Source organism: Schistocerca serialis, chromosome 11 (genome assembly GCF_023864345.2).
Source record: "Schistocerca serialis cubense isolate TAMUIC-IGC-003099 chromosome 11, iqSchSeri2.2, whole genome shotgun sequence".
Taxonomy (NCBI): Eukaryota; Metazoa; Arthropoda; class Insecta; order Orthoptera; family Acrididae; genus Schistocerca; species Schistocerca serialis.
This window is the reverse complement of record NC_064648.1, coordinates 116,857,985-116,874,802: the sequence shown is the minus strand read 5'-3', so window position 1 is coordinate 116,874,802 and position 16,818 is coordinate 116,857,985. Positions and strand designations below refer to the sequence as shown.

Genomic DNA, 16,818 nt, shown 5'->3' with positions numbered 1-16,818 from the left:
GTCAAACGGATATCAACTGCGTTTTTTTAAATAGGAACTCCCATTTTTTATTACATATTCGTGTAGTACGTAAAGAATTAAGTATGATTTAGTTGGACCACTTTTTTCGCTTCGTGATAGATGACTCTGTAATAGTCACAAACATATGGCACACAATTTTAGACGAACAGTTGGTAACAGGTAGGTTTTTTAAATTAAAATACAGAACGCAGGTACGTTTGAACATTTTATTTCGGTTGTTCCAATGTGATACATGTACCCTTGTGAACTTATCATTTCTGAGATCGCATGCTGTTACAGCGTGATTAACTGTAAATACCACATTAATGCAATAAATGCTCAAAATGATGTCTGTCAACCTCAATGCATTTGGCAATACGTGTAACGACATTCCTCTCAACAGCGAGTAGTTCGCCTTCCGTAATGTTCGCACATGCATTGACAATGCGCTGACGCATGTTGTGAGGCGTTGTCGGTGGATAACTACAGCAAATATCCTTCAGCTTTCCCCACAGAAAGAAATCAGGGGACGTCAGATCCGGTGAACGTGCGGGCCACGGTATGGTGCTTCGACGACCAATCCACCTGTCATGAAATATGCTATTCAATACTGCTTCAACCGCACGCGAGCTATGTGCCGGACATCCATCATGTTGGAAGTACATCGCCATTCTGTCATGCAGTGAAACATCTTGTAGTAACATCGGCAGAACATTACGTAGGAAATCAGCATACATTGCACCATTTAGATTGCCATCGATAAAATGGGAGCCAATTATCCTTCCTCCCATAATACCGCACCAAACATTAACCCGTCAAGGTCGCTGATGTTCCACTTCTCGCTGCCATCGTGGATTTTCCGTTGGCCAATAGTGCATATTATGCCGGTTTACGTTACCGCCGTTGGTGAATGACGCTTTGTCGCTAAATAGAACGCGTGCAAAAAATCTGTCATCGTCCCCTAATTTCTCTTGTGTCCAGTGGCAGAACTGTACACGACGTTCAAAGTCGTCGCCATGCAATTCCTGGTGCATAGAAATATGGTACGCGTGCAATCGATGTTGATGTAGCATTCTCAACACCGACGTTTTTGAGATTCCCGATTCTCGCGCAATTTGTCTGCTACTGATGTGCAGATTAGCCGCGACAGCAGCTAAAACACCTACTTGGGCATCATCATTTGTTGCAGGTCGTGGTTGAAGTTACACATGTGGCCGAACACTTCCTGTTTCCTTAAATAACGTAAGTATCCGGCGAACGGTCCGGACACTTGGATGATGTCGTCCAGGATACCGAGCAGCATACATAGCACATGCCCACAGCCGTACATCAACACGATATCCACCTTTTCCGCAATTAGTAAACGGTCCATTTTAACACGGGTAATGTATCACGAAACAAATACCGTCCGCACTGGAGGAATGTTACGTGATACCACGTACTTACACGTTTGTGACTATTACAGCGCCATCCATCACAAAGCGAAAAAAGTGGTGCAACTAAAACATTCATTCATATTTCTTTACGTACTACACGAATATACGAGGTGTGGCTAGAAAAAAACCGGACTAGTACTGGTGAAACAATAAAACGAATGCAATAAGGCTGAAAGTCGCGTGGCCTGTCACGTGACTCTCGCTCCGCCTACTGCTCGAGTTTCATCTGCCTCCTGCACTCAGTCTGCCCGTGGCGTCTGTTTTAAGTAGTTGACGTTTTGTCTGTGCGTCGGAAAATGTCGAGTGTACAGAAAGAACAGCGTGTTAACATCAAATTTTGTTTCAAACTAGGAAAATCTGCAAGTGAAACGTTTGTAATGTTACAACAAGTGTACGGCGATGATTGTTTATCGCGAACACAAGTGTTTGAGTGGTTTAAACGATTTAAAGATGGCCGCGAAGACACCAGTGATGACACCCGCACTGGCAGACCATTGTCAGCAAAAACTGATGCAAACATTGAAAAAATCGGTAAACTTGTTCGACAAGATCGCCGTTTAACAATCAGAGCAGTGTCTGAGTTAACAGGAGTTGACAAGGAAAGTGTTAGCAGATTCTTCATGAAAGTTTCAACATGAACAAAGTGTGTTCAAAAATGGTTTCAAAGTGTCTCACAATTGAACAGAAGGAACGCCGAAGAATGATTTGTTCTGACATCCTGCAAACATTGAAAGTGATCCCACCTTCTTACAAAATGTTATTACTTGCGATGAATCGTGGTTTTTTACTTACGATCCCGAAACTAAACGCCAATCGATGCATTGGAAAACTCCTGGTTCTCCACGACAAAAAAAAGCACGAATGTCAAAATCAAAATTCAAGGCAATGATGATTTTTTTTTTTTTGACATCAAAGGGATTGTGCACATTGATTGGATACCAGAGGGACAAACAGTGAATCAGCATTACTACATTAGCGTCCTGGCTACCCTACGTGAGCGAGTACGGAGAAAACGGAACGATTTGTGGAGAAAAAAGTCATGGATCCTTCACCAAGACAATGCCCCAGCTCACAGTGCGTTGTCAGTGAAGACGTTTTTGGCAAAACACAACATTCCCATCTTAGATCATCCACCCTACTCACCTGATTTGGCCCCCTGTGACTTTTTTCTTTTCCCTAAAGTCAAGCCAGCTTTGGAAGGAATTAGATTTGAGACTGTTGAAGCAGTAAAAGAAAAAGCGACGGAAGTAATGTATGGACTTACCGAAAATGATCTGCAGCATTGCTATGAACAGTGGAAAATTCGTATGGAGCGGTGTAGAGACCGAGGAGGAGAGTACATTGAAGGAGATAACATGAAATTGTAAATAATTGTAAATAAATGTTTTTTCCAGCATCAGTCTGGTTTTTTCTAGCCGCACCTCGTATAATAAAAAATGGGGGATCCTATTTAAAAAAAACGCAGTGATATCCGTTTGACCTATGGCAGCGCCATCTAGCGGGCCAACCATAGCGGCATCTGGTTTCCCCCTTCAAGCTAGACGAGTTTCGTTCTTTGTAGTTTTTTCGTTTGATGCGTATTCGTGAGGTATTTGGTCCGGTCACTATCAATGGACCACCATGTATAAGCCAATTCTGTCAAAACTAATAGCGAGAACATTTGTGTAATACGCTAATGCACTGGCAGTTAGCATGACTTCTTCACTTATATCACTATATATGCTAAGTCTTCCCAACTGCCAGTTTACGCCACTGCACGAGACGAAGCTTTACGCCTCGCCTCGGAGCGTCAACACCAACATGACTGGAAACATGTTGCCTGGTCGGACGAGTCTCGAATTGTGTCGAGCGGATGGACGTGCACGGGTATGGGGAGAACCTCAAGAATTCATAAATCTTGCATGTCAGCAGGAGACTGTTCAACCTCGCAGAAGCTCTGTAATGGCGTGGGGCGTGTTCAGTTGGAGTGATATGGGACCCCTGATACGTCTACTCTGACAGGTGGCACGTACGCAAGCATCCTGTCTGATCACCTGCATCCATTCGTGTCCATTGAGCGTTCCAACGGACTTGGGCAATTTCAGCAGGACAATGCGACACCCCACACGGATGATGCCCTCGTCCTCTTCATCTACCACTCCTACCATCTTTGTTCTTCCCCCTCCTGTGTTGTTCCTCCAGGGCACTCTTTTCCCTTCTCACCCTCCCGCCTCCCTCCTCTCTCCCTCTGCTCCCCTGTCCCCAGGCTTCCACACCCCCCCCCCCTACCCTCTCCCCTCCCCCTCCCTTCTTCTCTCCCACTGGCATCTTCCCCCCCTCCCTCCTACCATCAGCCCTTCCCTCTCGCAGGCCTCCGGCTTTTTCGTGTGCACAGTATGTTTTTAGTGCGCCCGAGATCGTCGCCACTCTGTTAGTGCTTGTCTTCCCATCAGTTACTCGGTATCTCTCCTTCAGTGGTCTTTCGTTCACGTCTGAAGCTCTGTGTCTCGGTTGCGTACAGTGCTGAACGTTTTTATACAAACAGTGCCTTCATTTATTTTAATATGTACGTCTCCTGTTTTTATCCTCCAGGTATGTTTGTTTATATGTCTTCCTATTTTGTGTATGTTTTTTTCTGTGGCCGAAGAGCGGCATAGATAGGCCGCTGCCGGCCTACCTCTCTGCAAAGATTTTAAAATTACAGTAAAGAAAAAGAAGCACCCCACTCATCCAGTATTGTTACAGAGTGGCTCGAGGAACACGTTTCTGACAAGGGAACCTCCCCATCGCACCCCCCTCAGATTTAGTTATAAGTTGGCACAGTGGATAGGCCTTGAAAAACTGAACACAGATCAATCGAGAAAACAGGAAGAAGTTGTGTGGAACTATGAAAAAAATAAGCAAAATATACAAACTGAGTAGTCCATGCGCAAGTTATGCAACATCGAGGTTAATTACGCTCAGGAGCGCCGTGGTCCCGTAGTTAGCGTGAGCAGCTGCGGAACGAGAAGCCCTTGGTTCAAATCCCACCTCGAGTGAAAAGTTTACATTCTTTATTTTCGCAAAGTTATGATCTGTCCGCTCGTTCATTGACGTCTCTGTTCACTGTAATAAGTTTAGTGTCTGTGTTTTGCGACCGCACCGCAAAACCGTGCCATTAGTAGACGAAAGGACGTGCCTCTCGAATGGGAACCGAAAACATTTGATCGCAAGGTCATAGATCAACCGATTCCTCCACAGGAAAACACGTCTGATATATTCTATACGACACTGGTGACGGCATGTGCGTCACATGACAGGGGGCGGGGGGGGGGGGGCTGCCGAGGGGGAGATTACCATGAGAAAAAGATTGAGTAATCAACGAAAGGATAACGATCTACGAGTCGGGGCGTGGAATGTCAAAAGCTTGAACGTGGTAGGGAAACTATAAAATCTGAAAAGGGAAATGCAAAGGCTCGATCTAGATATACACTCCTGGAAATTGAAATAAGAACACCGTGAATTCATTGTCCCAGGAAGGGGAAACTTTATTGACACATTCCTGGGGTCAGATACATCACATGATCACACTGACAGAACCACAGGCACATAGTCACAGGCAACAGAGCATGCACAATGTCGGCAGTATTACATTGTATATCCACCTTTCGCAGCAATGCAGGCTGCTATTCTCCCATGGAGACGATCGTAGAGATGCTGGATGTAGTCCTGTGGAACGGCTTGCCATGCCATTTCCACCTGGCGCCTCAGTTGGACCAGCGTTCGTGCTGGACGTGCAGACCGCGTGAGACGACGCTTCATCCAGTCCCAAACATGCTCAATGGGGGACAGATCCGGAGATCTTGCTGGCCAGGGTAGTTGACTTACACCTTCTAGAGCACGTTGGGTGGCACGGGATACATGCGGACGTGCATTGTCCTGTTGGAACAGCAAGTTCCCTTGCCGGTCTAGGAATGGTAGAACGACGGGTTCGATGACGGTTTGGATGTACCGTGCACTATTCATTGTCCCCTCGACGATCACCAGTGGTGTACGGCCAGTGTAGGAGATCGCTCCCCACACCATGATGCCGGGTGTTGGCCCTGTGTGCCTCGGTCGTATGCAGTCCTGATTGTGGCGCTCACCTGCACGGCGCCAAACACGCATACGACCATTATTGGCACCAAGGCAGAAGCGACTCTCATCGCTGAAGACGACACGTCTCCATTCGTCCCTCCATTCACGCTTGTCGCGACACCACTGGAGGCGGGCTGCACGATGTTGGGGCGTGAGCGGAAGACGGCCTAACGGTGTGCGGGACCGTAGCCCAGCTTCATGGAGACGGTTGCGAATGGTCCTCGCCGATACCCCAGGAGCAACAGTGTCCCTAATTTGCTGGGAAGTGGCGGTGCGGTCCCCTACGGCACTGCGTAGGATCCTACGGTCTTGGCGTGCATCCGTGCGTCGCTGCGGTCCGGTCCCAGGTCGACGGGCACGTGCACCTTCCGCCGACCACTGGCGACAACATCGATGTACTGTGGAGACCTCACGCCCCACGTGTTGAGCAATTCGGCGGTACGTCCACCCGGCCTCCCGCATGCCCACTATACGCCCTCGCTCAAAGTCCGTCAACTGCACATACGGTTCACGTCCACGCTGTCGCGGCATGCTACCAGTGTTAAAGACTGCGATGGAGCTCCGTATGCCACGGCAAACTGGCTGACACTGACAGCGGCGGTGCACAAATGCTGCGCAGCTAGCGCCATTCGACGGCCAACAACGCGGTTCCTGGTGTGTCCGCTGTGCCGTGCGTGTGATCATTGCTTGTACAGCCCTCTCGCAGTGTCCGGAGCAAGTATGGTGGGTCTGACACACCGGTGTCAATGTGTTCTTTTTTCCATTTCCAGGAGTGTAGTAGGGGTCAGTGAAGTGAAGTGGAAGGAAGACAAGGATTTCTGGTCAGATGCGTATCGGGTAATATCAACAGCAGCAGAAAATGGTATAACAGGTGTAAGGTTCGTTATGAATAGGAAGGTAGGGCAGAGAGTGTGTTACTGTGAACAGTTCAGTGACCGGGTTGTTCTAATCAGAATCGACAGCAGACCAACTCCGACAACAATAGTTCAGGTATACATGCCGACGTCGCAAGCTGAAGATGAACAGATAGAGAAAGTGTATGAGGATATTGAAAGGGTAATGCAGTATGTAAAGGGGGACGAAAATCTAATAGTCATGGGCGACTGGACTGCAGTTGTAGGGGAAGGAGTAGATGAAAAGGTTACAGGAGAATATGGGCTTGGGACAAGGAATGAAAGAGGAGAAAGACTAATTGAGTTCTGTAACAAGTTTCAGCTAGTAATAGCGAATACCCTGTTCAAGAATCACAAGAGGAGGAGGTATACTTGGAAAAGGCCGGAAGATACGGGAAGATTTCAATTAGATTACACCATGGTCAGACAGAGATTCCGAAATCAGATACTGGATTGTAAGGCGTACCCAGGAGCAGATATAGACTCAGATCACAATATAGTAGTGATGAAGAGTAGGCTGAAGTTCAAGACATTAGTCAGGAAGAATCAATACGCAAAGAAGTGGGATACGGAAGTACTAAGGAATGACGAGATACGTTTGAAGTTCTCTAACGCTATAGATACAGCAATAAGGAATAGCGCAGTAGGCAGTACAGTTGAAGAGGAATGGACACCTCTAAAAAGGGCCATCACAAGTCGCTGAGGAATGAAATAAATAGGAAGTGCAGGGGAGCTAACATGAAATGGCTGCAGGAAAAATGGGAAGACATCGAAAAAGATTGATTGTCGGAAGGACAGACTCAGCATACAGGAAAGTCAAAACAGCCTCTGGTGACATTAAAAGCAACGGTGGTAACATTAAGAGTGCAACGGGAATTCCACTGTTAAATGCAGAGGAGAGAGCAGATGGGTGGAAAGACTACATTGAAAGCCTCTATGAGGGTGAAGATTTGTCTGATGTGATAGAAGAAGAAACAGGAGTCGATTTAGAAGAGATAGGGGATCCAGTATTAGAATCGGAATTCAAAAGAACTTTGGAGAAATTACGATCAAATAAGGCAGAAGCGATAGATAACATTCCATCAGAATTTCTAAAATCATTGGGGGAAGTGGCAACAAAACGACTATTCACGTTGGTGTGTAGAATATATGAGTCTGGCGACATACCATCAGACTTTCGGAAAAGCATCATCCACACGTGCGAGAATTATCGCACAATCAGCTTAACAGCTCATGCATCGAAGCTGCTTACAAGAATAATATACAGAAGAATGGAAAAGAAAATTGAGAATGCGCTAGGTGACGATCAGTTTGGCTTTAGGAAAAGTAAATGGAAGCAAGGCTAAAGAAAAATCAAGACACTTTCATAGGATTTGTCGACCTGGAAAAAGCGTTCGACAATATAAAATGGTGCAGGCTGTTCGAGATTCTGAAAAAAGTAGGAGTAAGCTATAGGGAGAGACGGGTCATATACAATATGTACAACAACCAAGAGGGAATAATAAGAGTGGACGATCAGGAACGAAGTGCTCGTATTAAGACAAGGCTGTAGCCTTTCGCCCCTACTCTTCAATCTGTACATCGAGGAAGCAATGATGGAAATAAAAGAAAGGTTCAGGAGTGGAATTAAAATACAAGGTGAAACGATATCAATGATACGATTCGCTGATGACATTGCTATCCTGAGTGAAAGCGAAGAAGAATTAAATGATCTGCTGAACGGAATGAACAGTCTAATGAGCACACAGTACGGTTTGAGAGTAAATCGGAGAAAGACGAAGGTAATGAGAAGTAGTAGAAATGAGAACAGCCAGAAACTTAACACCAGGATTGATGGTCACGAAGTCCTGGAAGTAAAGGAATTCTGCTACCTAGGCAGTAGAATAACCAATGACGGACGGAGCAAAGCGGACATCAAAAGCAGACTCGCTATGGCAAAAAATTTCTGGCCAAAAGAAGTCTACTAATATCAAATACCGGCCTTAATTTGAGGAAGAAATTTCTGAGGATGTACGTCTGGAGTACAGCATTGTATGGTAGTGAAACATGGACTGTGGGAAAACCGGAATAGAAGAGAATCGAAGCATTTGAGATGTGGTGCTATGGACGAATGTTGAAAATTAGGTGGACTGATAAGGTAAGGAATGAGGAGGTTCTACGCAGAATCGGAGAGGAAAGGAATTTGTGGAAAACACTGATAAGGAGAAGGGACAGGATGATAGGACATCTGCTAAGACATGAGGGAATGACTTCCATGGTACTAGAGGGAGCTGTAGAGGGCAAAAACTGTAGAGGAAGACAGAGATTGGAATACGTCAAGCAAATAATTGAGGACGTAGGTTGCAAGTGCTACTCTGAGATGAAGAGGTTGGCACAGGAAAGGAATTTGTGGCTGGCCGCATGAAACCAGTCAGTAGACTGATGACCAAAAAAAAAAGACAAACGGGATTAGCTAGCGGAGCTGTCTGAGGCGTCGCAGTCATGGACTGTGCGGCTGGTCCCGGCGGAGGCTCGAGTCCTCCCTCGGGCATGGGTGTGTGTGTTTGTCCTTAGGATAATTTATGTTAAGTAGTGTGTAAGCTTAGGGACTGATGACCTTAGCAGTTATGTTCCATAAGATTTCACACACATTTAAACATTTTTTTCTTTGGCTCTTGAGTGCAAGATCGAGTATAGTGTGACCGCGCAAGTAGTGGCGTACTGATTTGGAAAGATCGGCTGTCTCCGGCCGATGTCGGTCGTCGTTGGTATCGATCAATATGAGAGCCACTGAGACCGCATTCTTCGCTGCCTCGTCCCGTCTGGCGACGGCATAAGCTCCATCGTCGTAGTCATCAGAGTATAGGGCACAGTAACGACAACAAACACAACAGCGGCGCACCCAGCCTCACTCCACGTTCCCATTAGTTGAAAGTCTTTGCCTGTCTGCCTTTGGCAGGTGTCGCAGCGGCATTGTTCGAAACGGTTCTGCGGAGGCGGGTTCGCCGACACGAGAGGTACAACAGCCGCCGTGCGCGTACCGACATGAAAAAAGAGAGGCTGGGCGGGGCGGGGTGGGAGGAGGAAAAACAAACACGACAGCTGCGGCAGGCAACGGAGAATTAGAAGGGCGTGCGTGTCAAGTCAGGCGGCGCTTGGTTCGAGGCCAACGTAAGCAAACGAAGCGTGCCTGCCAGGGGGGAAGGCGGCAACCCGCAGCACGAAGCTGCGTGGCGGGCTGCCTGCGCTGGCAGGCGCGCGACTCGAGATACTTCTGCGGGACAATGATTTGTTGCGGTCTCACACGCAACATAAAAGTAACTATGCTGCCTGACAAAAAATGTGAATCACGCAGAAAAGTAGGTGCAAGCGAAATGAAACTTTGCGAGTTGACAAAGTATTGCAATTATTTTACAGATAACAACACCGATTTCTAACATGATTCGAGGAAGTGGCAACAAAACGAACATTCATGTTGGTGTGTAGAGTGTATGACATATCATCTGACTTTCGGAAAAATATCAGCCACACAATCCCGAAGACTGCAAGGTGACAAGAGCGAGAATTGTCGCACAATTAGCTTAACAGCTCATGCATCCAAGTTTCTGACAAGAATAATATACAGAAGAATGGGAAAAAATATTGAGGATGTGTTAAGTGACGATGTTTCGCTTTAGGAACGTTTAAGGGGACCAGAGAGGCAATTCTGGCTTTGCTGTTGATAATGGAAACAAGAATAAAGAAGAATCAAGTCACGTTCATAGGATTTGTAGACCTGGAAAAAGCGTTCGACAACGTAAAATGGTGCAAGATATTCGAAATTCTGGGAGCAAACCCATTGTCTCTGTTGATTAAATTATCCGCCAACCTAATTTCAATCGCCTCTTTATAGACACCGTTCCAAAAAACGGAAATATTGGCAACTACCACAGTTTCACCAAATTTCATACTGTGTCCCTCACTTAAGCAGTGTTCTGCTACTGCCGATTTTCCCGGCTGTTGTAGCCACGTATGACGGAGATGTTCCACACACCTGTCATGCACTGTGCCAATCGAACGGCCAATGTAAGCTTTCCCACATAGACACGGAATTTTGTACACACCGTGTTTCCTAAGCCCCAAATCATCCTTCAGTGAGCTGGGTAGCGCCCTAACCTTAGGTGGACTGAGCACTGCGGGACTAAACTTCTGAGGTCATCAGTCCCCTAGACCTTAAACCTAACTAACCTAAGGACATCACACACATCCACGCCCAAGGCAGGGTTCGAACGTGCGGCTGTAGCGGTCGCGCGGCTCCAGACTGCAGCGCGTAGAACCGCTCGGCCACTCCGGCCGGCTTGAAACAAATAAGCTAATGTACGAGGGCAGTTCAATAAGTAATGCAACACATTTTTTTCTGAAACAGAGGTTGTTTTATTCAGCATAGAAATAGACCAGGTTATTCCCCAATCTTTTAGCTACACAACACTATTTTTCAACATAATCTCCATTCAATGCTACGGCCTTAAGCCACCTTGAAATGAGGGCCTGTATGCCTGCACGGTACCATTCCACTGGTCGATGTCGGAGCCAACGTCGTACTGCATCAATAACTTCTTCATCATCCGCGTAGTGCCTCCCACAGATTGCGTCCTTCATTGGGCCAAACATATGGAAATCCGACGGTGCGAGATCGGGGCTGTAGGGTGCATGAGGAAGAACAGTCCACTGAAGTTTTGTGAGCTCCTCTCGGGTGCGAAGACTTGTGTGAGGTCTTGCGTTGTCACGAAGAAGGAGAAGTTCCTTCAGATTTTTGTGCCTACGAACACGCTGAAGTCGTTTCTTCAATTTCTGAAGAGTAGCACAATACACTTCAGAGTTGATCGTTTGACCATGGGGAAGGACATCGAACAGAATAACTCCTTCAGCGTCCCAGAAGACTGTAACCATGACTTTACCGGCTGAGGGTATGGCTTTAAACTTTTTCTTGGTAGGGGAGTGGGTGTGACGCCACTCCATTGATTGCCGTTTTGTTTCAGGTTCGAAGTGATGAACCCATGTTCCATCCCCTGTAACAATCTTTGACAAGAAACTGTCACCCTCAGCCACATGACGAGCAAGCAATTCCGCACAGATGGTTCTCCTTTGCTCTTTATGGTGTTCGGTTAGACAAAGAGGGACCCAGCGGGAACAAACCTTTGAATATCCCAACTGGTGAACAATTGTGACAGCACTACCAACAGAGATGTCAAGTTGAGCACTGAGTTGTTTGATCGTGATCCGTCGATCATCTCGAACGAGTGTGTTCGCACGCTCCGCCATTGCAGGAGTCACAGCTGTGCACGGCCGGCCCACACGCGGGAGATCAGACAGTCTTGCTTGACCTTGCGGCGATGATGACACACGCTTTGCCCAACGACTCACCGTGCTTTTGTCCACTGCCAGATCACCGTAGACATTCTGCAAGCGCCTATGAATATCTGAGATGCCCTGGTTTTCCGCCAAAAGAAACTCGATCACTGCCCGTTGTTTGCAACACACATCCGTTACAGACGCCATTTTAACAGCGCAGTACAGCGCTGCCACCTGTCGGAAGTCAATGAAACTATACGAGACGAAGCGGGAATGTTTGAAAATATTCCACAAGAAATTTCCGGTTTTTTTAACCAAAATTGGCCGAGAAAAAAAATGTGTTGCATTACTTATTGAACTGCTCTCGTACCTTCCACAGGCTCCAAGTGGAATGATCGTAATTATTTTAATGAACACTATATAAAAGAATCATTTTACAAGCACTAATGCACTGAATTTAAAATAAAAAACATGTAATAATGTAATAGAACTAATGTAATACGTTTTTACAATGAGCACATTACTGCACTCAAATTGTGCAAAAGTTATATTGGATCTACTGAGAAATTCATCAATGGAGTGGAAGGAGTTGGCCACCAATAAATCGTTTAGGCTTCTCTTAAACTGAATTTCATTGGTTTGTCTTTGGACGTGATTTTCAAGTTCACACACTAATTACTGGAGTCGAAGAGCCGCGTGACGTGTTAGGCGAAGATTTTTCAGTGCGGTTCTGACGTATTTGATTATGACAGCTGAACTATCGATTAGTTTACAGGTTACCGATATATTTGATTTATGCTGACAAAGCGAATTATTCCTTTAGTTTTGTGAATTTTTTCTTCGTGTGTGGTTGAAATAGTATGGTCTTACGCTGGACGCGTTCTGATTAGTAAGAGTCAAGCAAGGCCTGATGATAATTAGCAAAATGTCGTTTACGTGCAGGGGATTATATTTCTGTAGTTTAGACCCGACTTTGTGTGGATTGATCCTGAGACGGGAATCACTGCTAGAAGGACTCAAGATCGGACAGTGGACAGTACGACGACTGCCAAAGCAAATACAAAATGGTTCAAATGGCTCTGACAAGGGAACCTCCCCATCGCACCCCCCTCAGATTTGGTTATAAGTTGGCACAGTGGATAGGCCTTGAAAAACTGAACACACATCAATCGTCAAAACAGGAAGAAGTTGTGTGGAACTATGAAAAAAATAAGCAAAATATACAAACTGAGTAGTCCATGCGCAACATAGGCAACATCATAGGAGACTATGAGATTAGGAGCGTCGTGGTCCCGTGGTTAGCGTGAGCGGCTGCGGAACGAGAGGTCCTTGGTTCAAGTCTTCCTTCGAGCGAAAATTTTAACTTTTTGTTTTCAGACAATTATTATCTGTCTGTCTGTCGTCCGATGCGAGGTAACTGCGCCGTAGTATCGGGCAAGGTAGAAGAATCTTTTTACCCATTCGCCAAGCGTACAAGTTAGTTGGGTCAACAACATATTCCTGTCATGTGACGCATATGCCGTCACCAGTGTCGTATACAATATATCAGACGTGTTTTCCTGTGGAGGAATCGGTTGACCTATGGCCTTGCGATCAAATGTTTTCGGTTCGCATTGGAGACGAACGTCCTTTCGTCTACTAATAGCATGGTTTTGCGGTGCGGTCGCAAAACACAGACACTAAACTTATTACAGTGAACAGAGACGTCAGTGAACGAACGGACAGATCACAAATAAAAAAACGAAAGTAAACTTTTCACTCGAGGGAAGACTTGAACCAAGGACCTCTCATTCCGCAGCCGCTCACGCTAACCACGGGACCACGGCGCTCCTGAGCTCACAGGCTCCTTGATGTTGCCTATCGTGCTCATGGACTACTCAGTTTGTATATTTTGCTTATTTTTTTCATAGTTCCACACAACTACTTCCTTTTTTCTCGATTGATGTGTGTTCAGTTTTTCAAGGCCTATCCACTGTGCCAACTTATAACTAAATCTGAGGGGGATGCGATGGGGAGGTTCCCTTGTGAGCATTATGGGACTTAACTGCTGTGGTCATCTGTCCCTTAGAACTAGTTAAACCTAACTAACCTAAGGACATCACCCACATCCATGCCCGAGGCAGGATTCGAACCTGCGACCGTAGCGGTCTTGCGGTTCCAGATTGTAGCGCCTAGAACCGCTCGACCACTCCGGCCGGGGCCGGCCGAAGTGGCCGTGCGGTTAAAGGCGCTGCAGTCTGGAACCGCAAGACCGCTACGGTCGCAGGTTCGAATCCTGCCTCGGGCATGGATCTGTGTGATGTCCTTAGGTTAGTTCGGTTTAACTAGTTCTAAGTTCTAGGGGACTAATGACCTCAGCAGTTGAGTCCCATAGTGGTCAGAGCCATTTGAACCACTGCGGCCGGTCAAAGCAAATACAAGAGCGACTGAAAAGGGAATGGCAAAAAGCACTAACGCTCGCTGCGTGCCACACTGCCTGTCACAGACAACTGCAGCTCAAATCATTTGTTGTAGTGCGTGTCGGGGTGCGAGTTACATTCTCGTCCGACCACGTGTTCTGGGCGCTTCACTTTTTCCCTGGTAATCTGTCAAGTGGGACTGCAGCCGGAGACGTAGTACTTGAGTAGTGATGACAAAACCAGCGGCCGTTTTCGAATCTAACATCGTTTATTTTTTTTTTAAACGTGCTACCAGTTTCGACACCACTCGGTGTCATCTTCAGATCCTACGCAATGAACAGAATCATATGCACCGTGTCAAAAGCAACTGGATCCCATACCTACTTTCTTTTTTTCACTAGCTGCTTATATTTTATGACCCACCGTCTAATTTCTTATGGTGGGTCGTATATTGCCACTTAGCTGCTGTGACCGCGTCCGGGGTCCGCAGTGGCTGAAAGTAACACCACACCGGCTCCCGTCCCCACTCAAACCGTTGCCCGTGTCCCGCCACGTGGAGGCGGGCTCTGTTTGTTTACATCCATTTGATATCTTTTTTTTGTGCAGCATTAGAAAAACTTATAACTAATACAAAATCAAGTAAGATATTAATAAACAAAACGAAATTAAATATTTAGAAAGAAGGAAGGAAGAGAACTGAATAGAGAAGTTATAGGTATAATATTGCCCGTCACCTGGTTGTGGGCGGCGGCCCGGGTCTTGGAATGACCCTCAAGACGCTGGCCGTTGCTCACAATGCCTTTAACATCTACCATCCTAAAAACTACCTTAACTAGAAGAGATTAGGGTACGTTAAAGCTAGAAACTAAGACTTCCATGCCGGCCGGAGTGGCCGTGCGTTTCTAGGCGCTACAGTCTGGAACCGCGTGACTGCTACGGTCGCAGGTTCGAATCCTGCCTCGGGCATGGATGTGTGTGATGTCCTTAGGTTAGTTAGGTTTAAGTAGTTCTAAGTTCTAGGGGACTGATGACCACAGCAGTTAAGTCCCATAGTGCTCAGAGCCATTTGAACCATTTTTTAAGACTTCCATGTCCAGCCAGCTACCTTGTGTAGCAACGAGTCCAGGATGGTCAGACGAGTTCTCACCTCACCATACTCGACTCGTTCGTTGCGGAATGCAGTTAATTTTAGTCCGCTGCATACGATTCTGTTCACTGCACAGGAAACTTGTTGTGGATCGCAGGTTACATTCGGGACCTGAAGATGACCCCATGTGGTGTCGAAACTGGTAGCATATTTTTAAAAAAGAATAAACGACTTTAGATTCAAATACGGCCGCTGGCTTTGTCATCTTTATTCAAGTACTTCGGCTTTTTCAGTTACACAGTGAAGTTTGTGTGGTACAGAGTCTCCTCTCCGGACTCTATTCCTCGCTGAGTAGCCGCTGCTGTTCTATTCCTTCGTCTGTACCTGCCTTTGACATGGGAGCGAGAGCGACTCGGCCGCCCGGTGTAGTGGGCTGGCGACGTGACTTGCTGTGGGGCGGCGTGGACCGGCCCATTCTGGTTGTAACACTCCGGTTTAATCTACTGACTTATCCCGCTCGATCGGGATCTGATAGCAGCCCAAAACAGACATTAATTAATGTGACCGTGTACCTAATGGGGCTGGCAATCGGATTAAACTGCTACGGAGATGTTACATTCCATTTTGTCCTTCTCAAATGCTGTAATACTGAAATGTCTGTTGCCAAGAAGAACGACAACACAGCTTCATTAATCAATGACCTATATTCATCACAAAAACACAAAGTAAGGAGACAGCCACTGCCTTCGTCGTACAGAATTAATAACGGCTAATCTCAGCACAGGCCCTTTAGTTATTCATTATCGTCACACGCAATTTCAATCATTGTAATCCAACACTACAATCCAACACTGCAATCCAACACTGCAATCCAAATGATGCCGGCGCGGTAGACGCGTAATTACAAATATCGGCACAAAAATATCACTGAATCACACTAGTAATTATACTTTTTCACTTTCCCGAATATTCCTAACACAAAGGGGTTAAACCACGGCGATGGCCACTCCCTTTGTCGGTACGGTCTTGCATTCCAGCAACAGACCTCCACCCGGCTCGGCCCGCAGCGCGTACCACACTACTGTCTCAACACTCGCTCTCGCAACCCGACACACACTATCGATTGTTTGTCCTGTCGACCTGTGCTGTCGCAAACTTATAGTAAGGGCCTACGGACCCCTTACATGGTCCAGCCTACCTTGTGCGAGATGTACAGCTCCTGGCCCTGCAGCAGCAGGAAGGCGCGCGTCCACGTCTGCTTGCCCGGGTCTCGAACCCAGACCGGCGAGAAGATGGGCGGCAGCACCGCGGAGCCCCCGACCACGGCCTGGAACAGGGGAGCGACCAGGTGCTGAGCAAAAACGCCATTTCCTATTAATAAGGAAAACTACATTTTAAGAGTCCGTGGTCATTGATGATGATGATGTTTGGTTTGTGGGGGGCTCAACTACGCGGTCATCAGCGCTCGTACAAAGTCCCAATTTTTCACATTCATTCTAACCACTGTCAGCAATGGTGAGGATGATGATGAAATGATCAGGACAACACAAACACCCAGTCCCCCGGCAGAGAAAATTCCCAACCCGACCGGGAATCGA

At 46.7% G+C, this 16,818-nt stretch overlaps 1 protein-coding gene across 1 annotated transcript in view; it reads right to left on the bottom strand.

The window, feature by feature from the left end:
* Nucleotides 1-16,818, bottom strand: part of LOC126426517 (uncharacterized) — a 433,256-nt gene that overhangs the window by 336,676 nt on the left and 79,762 nt on the right. Inside the window, exon 5 of the mRNA XM_050088422.1 lies at nucleotides 16,419-16,547. Within this exon, the coding sequence (XP_049944379.1) occupies nucleotides 16,419-16,547 (129 nt within the window). The remainder of the gene's footprint in view (nucleotides 1-16,418; nucleotides 16,548-16,818) is intronic.